Consider the following 13,923-nt stretch of genomic DNA (forward strand, 5'->3'; position numbering starts at 1 on the left):
ATGTACTTTGGTAATGATTTTCATTTCATTACTATTAGTTGGGTTGTGTTTCCCATTTTACCATCCCTCTTCTTACTATATAGAGCCTACAAGTTACTGGTTAATCCACCAAGTTTCTTAGAAAACATTTACATGAAAATCCTCACTTGCTGTAAGATACACTAACTCATGCATTTTATTCCTTAGGTTTCTAAGATTGATAAACCTCAGTAAGGAAAATTGCTAAGTATACAAAGCCCCTTTTGTTAATAGGAATAGCCTACATAACGCTAGACTTCCACCCCCAAAAATGGCTATGTTGAGAAATAGAAGACTAAAGAATTACAGTCCCACAATCTTCCACTCAAGTTGGTGATGTTTGGCTCTCCTGCACGAAACCGCTAATGTGACAATAACTCACATTTATAGAGTACTTTAAAGTTTTATAAAGCAAGTTCCTCTCTACGATTTGAAGTATTATCCACAGTTTACAGATGAGGAAATCCTGAAGTCCTGAGAAATTAAACAACTTGCCTGTGGTCATAGTGCTAGTAAATAGCAGAATCTAAATTTGAATCTGGATCTTTTGATTTCAAGCTAAACAGTCTTTCTAACTATGCTACACAGACTCCTGAATTCTAAGTACTTTTAAGAAACTGGTATTAAGTTAAACTAAGACTCAGGGTTATGAGCAGGAAATTCTCATAGTAATAAAGTTCAGCCATCAAAAAAAAAGAAGAAATTATCTTTTCTTTATCTGTAGCTTCTAAATTATGTTTCCCTTTCCATTAGAATCAACAAATAGGATTAAAAAGAAAAAATCAATTACTCCTTGAGATTGATATGTGATGTCTTCACTGTCGAACTATGAGTGATTGTACCTTGATAGAACCTTGGAAATGCAAAATTCGAGAGGATTTTCATGAACCAACAAAGACAGATTCCCTATATAAAAAGCTAAGAAGCATCTAAGAAAAATACAGTTGACAATAAAGGAACTTGAACAGTAAGGGAAAATCTGGTTTTGACAAAAAAGAACTTGACAAGCTGGTTCTTTAGTTCACTCCTATCCAGAAAAAAGGGCCTAGAAATGGGATTTACATGAAAGGGAAGGTGTCAGAGAAGCCAATTCAGCACTGTATCCATTCTACACAATACCTTTCTGACATTTTGCTTGGAAACAAACCCAACCCTAGAGAGCTGTTTAAACAAGTTCAACCTTAAGCCTCAGGTCTACAGAATGAAAGCTTTGTTCTTTCCCCAAATAAATGCTTGGCATTTATATTAAGAAGAACTGTCAGTGCAACTTAATTTATGACTGAAGGTAGAAAATGGTCATCCTGAAGGATCCTCATGGCTGCCTGGGAAGTTGAGTGGCATGATGGAAAGGTATGAACTGAATCATAAAGAAGGAATATTCCCCAGTCTTTCCAGGACCATCCACACAGTCATTATATTTAATAAACTATCCATTTTGTACCAAGCACTAGGAAGGGGGTGAATGAGGTAAAGGAAAGGAAACAATCATCCTTTACTTTATCCTACAATAAAACAAAATACAAAGAATACTTTTTTCCCTATAGTTATCCTCTGAAGTGACTTTTATTTTATCTGGTCTTTCAGGGCAACAATAGTTATTTGACACTGAAGCTTACAAAAGGTATCTTCTTCCTGACCTACATACTATACTAAAGTTAAGTATTTTAGAGACAGTGAGGATGCAGTTTCCAGAAAGAAAAGGGCTTAGGTTAGTTGCTTTGGTAAGAAGAAAACTGATAAGAGCTTAATAAGTGCAACAAATATGAAGTGCCTGTTATTTGATACAACAGTAAATGCAGGAGATGCAAAAAAAAAAATAGGACAAAATAAATAAATACTAATACTAAGAAATGAAGAATGATATAAAAAGGAAAAAGATGGCCCTCCTGTTCAAGGTGGTTCAAAAAGAGGACTTCAGTAGGGTATTAGCAGGACTGGTGGACAAAATATTAATGGTGAAGAGAGGTGAAACTAAAAATGCAGCAATACAAATGTGATGGGCTAAAAGGGAACGGGACAGATGCTCTGAGCTGGGGAGGAAAAAAAGGTAACAACAGTTGGTTAACTACTGGTAAGCAGAGAAAGATGGAATTGAAAACTTGTGTTAGAGAAAGTTGGGACATACTCAGGGAAGATCTCACTCAATATGGCAAACACTATTCAAAGGAAGATTCTGTGCAACAAAGCAATTTCTACTTCCCAGGTTTGGGATCTGATCTACTTTCAAATTTTCTTAAAAGAATATTCTAAGATAGCATACTTTTTTAAATGTACTAATGATGGGGAACTAGGTAAAGCAGTGGATAGTACACTGGCCCTGGAGTCAGGAGGACCCGAGTTCAAATTCAGCCTCAGCTTCACCAACTGCTCCAACTAAGGAACAGAACAAGTTGAATTCAAGCTCGTTGTGGGCAGGGACAATTTATGTTTATTTCATAGAAGGAATTCTGCATCACAGGGTAATCTCAATTAACTGAAAGAATTAACTTATTTAAAAATGGCAACAATGATAGTTGGACACTGCAGAAATTGATGCTTTCAAATTGTGGGGATGGAGAAGACTTTTGATAAGTCTGTTAGACAACAAAGAGATCAAATCAATCAATAGTCAAAGAAATTAATTAAGGCTATTCACTAGAAGGTCAAATACTTTGGTCATAATAAGACAAGACTCATTGTGGAGAAAGAATGAAGGCAAAAGGAAAAAGGGATTGTAGAAGACTGGATGTACAAAGTGTGTCATAGAAACAATGAATACGAGCTTGAACAAACTTTAAGAAATAATGGATGACTGGGGTGGCTAGGTCGAGTAGTGGATAAAGCACCAGCCTTAGAGTCAGGAGTACCTGGGTTCAAATCTGGTCTCAGACACTTAATAATGACCTAGCTGTGTGGCCTTGGGCAAGCCACTTAACCCCGTTTGCCTTGCAAAAACCTAAAAAAAAAAAAAACAAAAAAGAAATAATGGATGATAGAAGGAGCTGCCATGGATCCATGGGGTCATGAAAAGTTGGACTCTACTGAACAACAACAATCTACTACTTTAAAACCTCCAGCCTAAAATAAGGAGATGTATACAAAAATAATTTAAGTGCTCATTGGAGACTTATTCCATATATCATAGATCATAGATATTAGCTGAAAAACCCTTTAACTCCCTTGACTATTACTGAAGAATTTAAGCAATCTAATAATATTAGATCATATTTTATAGCACTTAGTGCTTTATATACATCATCTCATTTAATCCTTACAAGTCTTTGAAATAAATGTCATTCCCATTTTACATAAGTGAAAACAGGTTTAGAGCTGTTCAGTGGCTTGCCCAGGGTCAGATCAATAGTATAACCCCTCTGAAATATGACCTCTGAAGCCCACAGATGATTAAAGACATCTCCCCCATTAGAATGTAAGTTCCTTGCTGACAGGAACTGGTTTTGCCTCTCTTTGTATCCCCAGCTTTAGTATGGGCCAATTTTTGCTGTTCAATCATTTTTCAGCTGTGTCCAACTCTTCATGACCCCATTTTGGTGCTTTCTTGGCAAAGATACTAGAGCCGATTGCCATATTCTTCTCTTGCTTGTTTTTCATGGGCTTAAGTGACCTGCCCAGAGACATATAGTCAGTAAGTGTCTGAAGTTGGGTTCAAACTCATGAAGATGAATCCTCTGATTCCAAGCCCAGAGCTCTATCTACTGCACCACTTATTTGGCAACAGTGCCCCAATTAAGTGCTGAATAAATGCTTATTTATTTGCACCAGTTAATAAATGCTTGGTTCAGAATTCAAGCTCAGGTCTTCCTGACTTTGCCCCCTTTCAACTTAAAATATTCACTCCCTAACTACCCACATAATCTTCCCCTTAAAGGATTGCCAAGATTTAGGGTAATGGAAAAGGAAAGGGATGAGAATATAAACATATAAAACCTGGATTCAAACGACTTCTTTTCACTTATCAATTCATCACAGAGAGAATAGATTTCAAGGCTACTTTTCTGTAGCTCCTACAATTCTTAGAGGCTGGTTGGAGAGGAATTATGACTCCTATTTTACAGTCGAGCAAATAGGTTTAGAGAAGTTAAGTGAACAGGAAGCTTGGTTTTTTTGTGACTTCAGATTGGATGAAGTTTAGTTTAATGATGAGTTAAGCAGTTTTCATTATGTTGGGCTCTAATCATCCAACAAAACAACAGGTGGAGAAGATAGGGCTGAGAGAAAATTGTTTAGAGGCAGAAAGGGTCTATACACAAACCCAGGAACACTGCCCACGGGGAGAAAATGCATAAGAAAAAGTACAGATTCTAGGAGAATACCTTAGAAATGGATGTTTCAGGGCTAAATCTGGCTGATGTTTTAGCATAAGAAGATCAGCAAACTCTTATATAAGTGGGTTTTTTTGTACGCAAAAGATCAAGTGGAAAGTATAGAAGAACCAATAGGTAGAGGGAAACTGGAAAGGTAGAATTTACAAGGCTCATGGAATATTAAGGCTGAAAGAAACCCTAGAGGTTATCCGATCCAATATCTTCATTTTATGGCTGAGGAAACTAAGGTCCAATAAGAAGGAATTGCCTGAGGTTATACAGCAAGTCAGTACTACTATAACCCAAATCTTACCTCTAGGATAATGTTCTCACCACTATATGTGAGCAGTAAGCCTAAATGAGAAGAGATATCAAGAAGGTGTTAGCATACCATGTCTTCAGTAAACATACTAAAAAAATAAAAATAAGAAAAGGCATTAGTACAGAACCATGAAGAAGATCCTGGAGTGATTCCATGGAGTGATTGAGAATGAAAGCTACTCTTCTTCTATCTTTGGAGGTACTATTTTAAAGGTTTCACTGTTCCCCATTAGTTCTGCCAAGAGTGGGTGAAGATGCTTGCAGCACTACCACTGTTAATGAGGTTATGGGAAGAAATGCTCTAGGATACTTTTAGAAAATACAAAAAGAAAATGAAACAAAATCATCTTAGATAAAAATTCCATTTTACCAAACAAAAAAAAAATGCACAGAGATGCATATTCCAAGTAGAGATCTTATCCATAAAAAGTAAAGGAAAGATTTTAAAAATGAAAATACAACACAAAGGAGATGAACCTGAAGTGTTAGCTTGAATTCTACTTTGCCTTGGTACTAAATAAAGAAGCATGAACTAGAGTTACTCTTAAGAACAGACTGAAATGCAATTCAATTCAAGCTGACAAGTCTCTCCAGCAGGCTCTGATGGAAGTATCGAAAGAAGAAATAGCAGATCCTACCAATTCACCAATCCAGTGGCAGTAAGGGTTGCAATGAACTCTCTGGGATACAATTAGCTGACTATATCACAGCCCACCAAAAGTCACAGTTACTCAAACAGGATTTTCATGAGAATTCCATTCAATTTCAAATCATTGAGCACTTATCAAATGTTGCCAAGGACTCAAAAACTGGACTAGGTCCTAGGAATGTAGAATCAATCCCTTTCCCTGTGAAACAATATATATACAGAATCTGATTCAAAATGTATATGAAGAAACACAAAGTAATTTCAGGGATGGATAAGAGGTTAGAAGGTTCTGGCTATAGCCAGAAAAGGCCTCCCATCGGAGGTAACACTGGGGTTGAACCTTGCCTGGAGCTAGGAATTCCACTGGGTGAAAGGCAAAGAAAGGAGGCAGGAAATGGAATGTCCTATATGGAGAACATCAAGTCAACCAGTTTGACTCTAACCAACTGTATGAGGGGAGTCTATATGAGATAAAATGAAAATAATCAACAGAGGAATTAAGGAGGATTGGGATGGGCCTCTTGCAGAAAGTGGAATTTTAACTGAGACCTGAAGGAAGCAGAAAGGAGGGGGGGAGCATTCCCACCTAGAATGGGGGGGGGGGCAAACCCTGAAAATACCAGATTGAAGAAGGAAACAGTGAGAACAATTAAAATACTACTGGGCAGCTAGGTGGTACAGAGGAGTCAGGAGGATTCAAGTTTAAATTTGATCTCAAACACTTATCACCAACTAGCTGTGTGACCTTGGGCAAATCACTTAACTGAATGCCTTGAATCCATGACCATCTCTAGTCATTCTTTTTCCTATCTGGCCACTGGACCCAGATGGCTCCAGAGAAGAAAGCAAGGCTGATCTCTTAGCACTGCACTCACTCAAATCCAAACTGCTTGCTTGTCATGACATCACCTCACTGATTCATGGTCTTCAAGAATGAAGGACAAATATCATCACTGCAGTAGTCAAGAAGAAATAAAGAACTGAACTAGAGTGGTGCTATGTGAGTGCAGAGGAGACCAACAGGAGTGATATTGTGGAGGCAGAAATCAGATTTATATGTGATTAAATGTGTGAGATGGGAATGGGAGGGAAAGGGAAGAACCAAGGATGACTATCAGTTTGTGAATCAAGTGACTATAAGGATGGTCCTGTCCTCAACAGAAACAAGGAATTAGGATGAATGGACATAAAAGGGAAAGATGAGTTCTTTTTTGAATGTACTGAATGTGCAATGCTTATAGGTCATTCAGTTAGAATGCTCAACAGGTGATTGGTGATGTGGAACTCAGAAGAGAGGTTGAGGACTGGTTATGTAGAACTGAGTCATATGCATAAAGATAACTGAATCTAATGGAACTGATAAAGATTATCCAGAGAATATTGAATGAAGAGAGCCCAGAACACAAGTCTCAAATATACCAAATAGAGGTTAGCACATAGATAATGATGATCTAGCAAAGAAGACTAAGGAGTAGTGAAATATATGAGGAGAAACAGGAAAAATATCATGAAAATCCAGAGAACAAGAGAGTATCTGTGAGTAGGAGGTGGTCAGCAGAACAGTCAAGATTGATAAAATACTAAGGAAAAACCATCTGATTTAGCAATTAGGTGATTTTTTTTTAGAAAGAGCAATTTCAATCAAGTGATAAGGTGGTGTCAGAAATTAGTTTAGAAATTGAAAAGAAAAGAGGGAGGTAAGAATGTGAAGGCAAGGGTGAAGATACCTTCTACTAGGAACTTGGCAGGGAAAGGGAGGATACAGAAGTCTAAAAAACTTGAAGGGATAGCAGGATCAAATGAAGGGTTGTTTGTTTTTTATGATGGAAAGATCTGGGCATGTTTTTTAGGAGCAGCTACGAAGTCAGTGGATAAAGCACGATTAAAGATTAGAGATAGTGGAAGAGATAATTGACAGAACAAGTTCTTAGAAGAGAAAAGAAGAGGTGAGAATCAATGGAATAAGAGTTTTTGGACTTGGCAGGCAGATTCATGTCTTGCTCAGAGACAATGGGGAATGATGAGGTGATATGAAATATAGAACTGATAATGAGAGGGAACTCATGAAAGATTAAATGAGGTCCTCCCAGAAGAGTAAAAAGAGAGGGGGTGATACAAACAGTTTGAGGGAAAGAAAGGTCTAGAATAGATCTTGTGAAGAGTGTGATAAAAGGTAAATCAGAGATAAATTTCAAGGTTTTGCCCTGTAGGCAGTGAGGGCCCAAGTGAGATTAGATAAAATAAACTTGTAGTGGATTCAAGCCTCTGGGATGTGTGATTTCCTCCAGCAGGGATCAGCAACATGATGTAAGACTACAGATGAGAAATATGAGGGCAATTCAAGTTTGGGATTTTGAAAAGGATGAGCAGCAATATAGGACAATGGAGATAAGGAATTCAAGAACAGAAGATAATGTAAAGTTAAACTGGTTAAACAGAGTGTCAAAGTGGAAAAAGAGGCAAAGTAAGCCAAATCCTTGCTATGTCACTTACTATCTATGCAAACTTGGACCTCTGTAGGATAAGACTAGACCCCCCTCTAAAGTCCCTTCTAACTTTAAGTCTATGACTATATCAACCAAGGCATGAAGGTATCATTATACCAAATCATTAGAGAAAGGTTGGTTAAAATCTTGGACAAAGTAAAGCCACAATAAAAGGAGTTTTAATCACGCCGTGTCTCTGACATTCCAAGGAACCTTTTAAGATGAAGTTCTCAGTCTAACCTTCTCTTGTTAAGTTACCAACTGGCCCAAATCTAAGGTTGTATATTCTTAGGTAACATTTACATAGTGCCATAAACATACCCAGGGTTGCATAATAAATAATATGGTGCCAAACCAATAAAGCTAAGCAGGTCACTCCCTCCAGAATCTCAGATGGCTCCAGGTTTACTGCTAGTTGCACAAATGTTAAAGACCTGTCCTCTAAAGCAGAGATTAATTTGAAAGAATCTGAAAATAGTCTGCCAAAATCCATAAATAAAAAGAAACGCTGTGACAAATGGTATTTCCTTTGATCACAGAGTTTTTTTTCTGCCCTGATAAGATAAACAGTAACCCAACATTGCTTATTCACATAAGTACAGAAAGTGTATCTAAAAATACTTAGCTAACTGGATATCAGTAATTCAGTCTCACAAATGTCCCCAAAAGTACAGCATGTATCATGTCCTTTACATTATAGAAAGGTTAGACTTGCTCAAGGACAACCTGTAAGAAAGCAAAGTTCTGGTATTGCAAATGTTTTCCCACTCCAAGTTCCAACTAATACATATCTTTTTACAAGCCTTTTTGGACAGGTAAGAATCATGAGCAGACAAGGGATTCATTTATTCTCTACTGTAAGAATATGTCCACTTTTACTGGACAAATTATTTTGCTGAGTGAACATCTGGAGTCAAAGGAAATCTTAAGTAGGTTCCCTCAATTTCACTGTCAAAATTTCTAGTATCTCTACTATTCAGGTTTCTGCTGATCTTGAAAAATTAGCCAATTTCTATTGTCTCTCCTAAATGAAGTAATTTTTTTTATTTTAAAACACATAAAACACATATTAAAAACATATGTTAAAACACAACTCCATAGATAAATTTGAAAAAGCAGGATTCCTAATCAAATGGGTTTTGTGCCACAACTTTATCACGGTACAAACTCCTTCCACTTCCCACTGTCAGCATTTTATTAAGGTATAAAGGTCCCAGTACCCCACCACCCTCTATCTTTATTAAATGGTCAGCCTTCAACATTACTCATTCTTCTGTTACAGGCTCCCAGGCAAGGTCTGAAATGCTTTAGAACTACCCTGCTCTATTTCTAGCCCATTCAAGACAGATAAAATAAATGTATGATGGTCATACATTAAAGAAAAGATTCAACTAGTTGTCACCCCATGGCCCATAGTTTGCTTTCCCAGAACTGACGTTCTACTCTAATCCTTTTGCAACAGTGGTTTCCGGTGCATTCACTGTGGGCAACTAGATGTGTCCCGGAAAAAATTGTAGTGTCTGGCCAAGAAGTTTTAAGGCCTTGGAGAATATCTGCTGGACATACAACATTTTCTAATTTTAAAAAATAAGAGAAAAAAAATAAAGAAATAAAATCCAGCCCAACCCCTTTCCTAATCAAACATTCTTTTTAGGAAAGGTAAAGCAAACAAACTGTGGCTCATTTAAACCATTTTAGGTAGGTACTTTATTCTTTTACTAACTTTCCAAAATGGACATTTAAAAAAAAAAGATACCAGGGAAAGGTTTGCTATCTTTAATACATTAGGAATACAATAAAAATCCTTATAAAAGAAATTTTAGGAGTTATTCATAATATCCAAAGAAGCAAACCAGAGATTAAAACAGGTTCCTTTTAAAAATAACATTTATCTTCCAGAAACATGGTCCGGTGTAACTACCTCCCATTCCCACCCCCATGAAATCTTCCTGGAAGTCATCACTTCCTCACAAATGCTGTCAGTTTCTGTTCACACACCTTTACACTGTGTTCAAGAATCATACTACAGAGTCCTTGCCTATACAATACAGCAAAAAAGGAGGAAAACAGAACAGGGAAACAGAAATACTCAACAGAGGCACTAGTGAAGTGAACAAAGGCCAGTGCACACACACCAGCTACTGACGGATCAGCTCTCAAAGTTAAAGATAATAATATTGTTTAAAGTGTAATGATCCCTTTCCTGTTTGATTGGGTAATTTAAGAAACCCCAGACTGTCTTCTTTAATGAAAAATAGTGTTAGCAAACACACACACACACACACACACACTTTATTTTCCATTGTTGAAAGGTTAGTTGGTTACTGAGAATGCAAAGTAGATTCTGTGTTCTAAGTCCTGATCAACCCTCCCAGGCAAATCTCCAGATCAATAATCACTTCAAGTACAGCTGAATCTTCACCTATCATCCTTGACCATTTGAATCGATTATTCCTTAAGTTAAATAATATTTTTGGATTTCAATGGCGCCTCTCAAACCCAAAGGGCTTCACAAACAAGAGGCAGTGTGGCTGAAACGTGCCCATCTCCCGTGGTGGGCAGAAGGGGATGCCCGTCAGGAAGGCTGTTTGGGATAGAAGCTAAGTTTCTGTCCCTTCATGTTTTCTTGGGGGTGAAGGAGAGAAATCTTGGCCAAGGGCGGTGGGAGAAGTCTGTTTCCTGGGACCTTTATATAATCTCGGAGGCTCAAGGTAGATGTGAGATGCTTCTCAACATCTGGCATACAAGGCATCCCCCAAGTCGTAACGCAGGGGTCCCTGGGGTGGGGGCGCGCCGCAGCCCTCCCCATCGGGCTCCCCGGTCTGGGGTGGGAGACATTTCTCATTTCCCAGCATTAGGGTCACCGTTCCCGGTCCTTGCAAACATCGTGTGTGCGCGCGCGTGTGTGTGCGTGTGTGTGTGTGTATGCATATGTGTATATGTATGTATGTGTGTGTGTGTGAGATGGGGGCGGGGCCACCCCTCCCGGGGCACGGGCACGGGCACGGGCCGGGGCAGGTAGCGGCGCAGATGGGGCCCCTGGCCCGGGGGGCTCCGCGGGGCCAGGCCCGGAGGGCGGCGGCCACGCCTCGCCGGACCGGCAGCGGAGCAGGGCGCCCGGGGCCGGGCCGGGCCCACAGCGGCGGGCGGAGGGACCGAGCAGGGAGGGGGCGCCGCCGCTCCAGGCCTCGCCCCGGATCCCGCCCGCTCTCGCCACTCTCCTTCCCCACCCTCTCCGGGACTCACCCTGGGTCTCCCGGGGCCCCGCGCCGCCGCCCTCCAGCAGGAGGAAGACCAGGAGGAGGAAGGAGGAGGCTCCGAACGACTCCGCCATAGTAACCGCCGCCGCCGCCGCCGCCGCCGCCGCCGCCGCCGCCGCCGCCGCAGCCCAGCAGCTCCCGGCGCGCCCCCGCGGCCGCCCGCCCCGCGCGCGCGCCCGCCGCCGCCGCCGCCGCCGCCGCCGCCGCCGCCTCCCCGCACGTGCCGTCCCGGCAGGAGGGGCGAGAGGCGCGCGGGCCCGCCCCTGGGTGAAAGCGGTTCCGCGCCGGGCGGCGACGGAGAGGGCGCGCGCGCGCGAGCCCGCCCGAGGCTGTCCCTGCAAGGACCCGGCGAGGAGCCGAGCCGGGGAGGCGGGGCCACGTTACGTGCGCGTCCGCGCGCCCGGCCGCGGGACCGCGCCCCGGGGACGGGGAGCCCGGGGAGCGCGCACCTTGGGGGCCGGCCGGTCACCTGTGGGACCTTGGCGGGCCGGAGCCTCGGGCGCACGTACACGCAGGGCCAGGCCACCCCGGCCGCTCCGCGCGCGCACACACGCATGCACAGACACGCGCACACACACGCGCACACACGCATGCACGCACGCACGCCGCCAGGGGACTGGACACTTGAGCCCCTTTCTAAGGTAGTGCTTGTCCTTGGTCCCAGTGTCCGGCAGCCCGGGGGTGGGGGCGCCGGGACGGCCGCCACGCAGAGAGCCCCCTGGCGGCCTCAGTGCCCGCGGGTAGGGCACTGGGGAAAAGCCCCCAGACTCGTCGTCGCACCCTTTGTTTCCTCCGGGCAAAGGAAATGAGAATATTCAAGCTGCTTGAGCAGGGGGGTGGGGGGCTGCAGAGCTCTCCCCTCCCCCCCCCAGGGAGGCAGGGTCCTCTGTTACCGCCGAGGGAGAAGTCCACCTGACTGTGTCTGCTCCCTGGCAGGGCTTTGGACACAGTCAAGGGTACCCGCAAGAACACCTGCCTCCTGTGCTGGAACGCCTTCATCTCACTGGCCTTCACCTATCTGAAACAACTCCCAATCACCATTTCTCTCCCCACTTAATCTCTGAGCAAACAACCGTGGCAGCCTGCCTGACCTGTGTTTTATCAGGTGTCTGGAGCGAGGAATCCTAGATGCCTGGATTCAATTCGCTTAAGACTTTATTAAGCGCCTACCAAAGGGTAGGTAGGCTAGCCTCTAATGGGATATAAAAATGAAAGAAGACAAACTCTATGCTCAAAAGGGTTTGGAATCTTTCCACAAGTGAACTAACATGTAAATATAGACAAGTGCATTAGAGAAATATAAACAAAAGTGCTTTCTGAGCTCTAAGGAAAGAAAAGATTAGGACTGACTAGTGATCATGAGGATGGGGAACTCAGAAAGTCTTCATGAAGGAGGTAGCATTTGAACTAAGATTTCATATTAGTAATAATCACATTTATGTGGTATTTGCCAACTCTATGAATCAGGTAATGCAACTTTTTAATCCTCATTTTACAGGAGGAAATAGACTTGGGGAGATGAAGCGATCTACCTATCCTTTCTCTGATCATAGAGTAACTAAGCATCTGAGTCAATATTCAAACTCTTCTGATGCCATGTCCTATCTTCTCTTTTTTGGGTTTGTTTTTTTTTTTTAGTTTTTGCAAGGAGGTTAAGTGGCTTGCCCAAGGCCACACAGCTAGGTAATTATTAAGTGTCTGAGACCGGATTTGAACCCAGGTACTCCTGACTCCAAGGCCGGTGCTTTATCCACTACGCCACCTAGCCGCCCCTTCCTATCCTCTCTTAACTGAACACCGAATTGAAGAATAGATAGGATTTCAACAGGCAAAGAAAGATGAGCAAGGCATTCTCATTGAACAGAGTAAAAGCAACGTAGGAAACTGATGGATCTATATGGTAGCACAATTTGACTGAACATTCTTTATATCAGTGAAATCACAGGTTCAACAACAAAAATGCACATGGTACTATGTTTAGCACTGGGAATCAAAGATTTTTTTTTTTTTTAGTTTTTTGCAAGGTAAATGGGGTAAAGTGGCTTGCCCAAGGCCACACAGCTAGGTAATTATTAAGTGTCTGAGACCAAATTTGAACCCAGGTACTCCTGACTCCAAGGCCGGTGCTTTATCAACTATGCCACCTAGCTGCCCCAATGATTGTTTTAAAAAGAAGAAAGAAAGAAAAAGAAAGAAAGAAAGAAAGAAAGAAAGAAAGAAAGAAAGAAAGAAAGAAAGAAAGAAAGAAAGAAAGAAAGAAAGAAAGAAAGAAAGAAAGGAGAAAAGAAAAAGAAAAAGAAAAGAAAAAAGAAAAGAGCCTTTGCTGTCAAGGAACTGGAAGAATACGACATTTACAAAGATAATATAATAAAACCTAATCTTCACTCCCAGCTCCCCTCACACTTCTCCAGATTCGTCTATCTCCCTGTCACAGCAGCATTTCCCCCCTAGAAATACTGTCACTCTTCAACCTTTAATTCTGATTGATGAGGCTTCCACCCTGATTACCATTTTATTATTATTTTATTTTTCTAATTACATGTAAATATAGTTTTCAGTATTCACATTTTGTAAGATTTTTGAGTTCCACATTTTTCTTCCTCCTTCCCTTCCCTCCCCATGACAGTAAATAATCTGATTGGGGTTATACATGTACAATCATGTTAAATGTATTTCCACATTCTGATTACCAGTTTATAAGGCATCCAGGCCATGTTTTTACTTTGCTCATAACACCACTCCTCACTTTCTGGGTTTCTCTTCCTGCACCTTCTCAACAGAAGCTTTAGTCTCCTGGGCATCTCCTCACCCTACTCTCCAGCTCCTCTTTGTGTGTTGTCTTCCCCATCAGAATATAAGCTCTTTGACAGTAGGGATTTTTTAAA

The 13,923-nt window shown here is 41.6% G+C and overlaps 1 protein-coding gene across 1 annotated transcript in view; it reads right to left on the reverse strand.

Moving 5' to 3' along the window:
- ACVR1B (activin A receptor type 1B) overlaps nt 1-11,131 on the reverse strand; it is a 41,590-nt gene extending 30,459 nt beyond the window's left edge. The window contains exon 1 of the mRNA XM_074225887.1: nt 11,025-11,131. Within this exon, the coding sequence (XP_074081988.1) occupies nt 11,025-11,112 (88 nt within the window). The 5' untranslated portion in view covers nt 11,113-11,131. The remainder of the gene's footprint in view (nt 1-11,024) is intronic.
- Between the last annotated feature and the right edge of the window lie 2,792 nt (nt 11,132-13,923).

Source organism: Macrotis lagotis, chromosome 2 (assembly GCF_037893015.1).
Source record: "Macrotis lagotis isolate mMagLag1 chromosome 2, bilby.v1.9.chrom.fasta, whole genome shotgun sequence".
Lineage (NCBI taxonomy): Eukaryota > Metazoa > Chordata > Mammalia > Peramelemorphia > Peramelidae > Macrotis > Macrotis lagotis.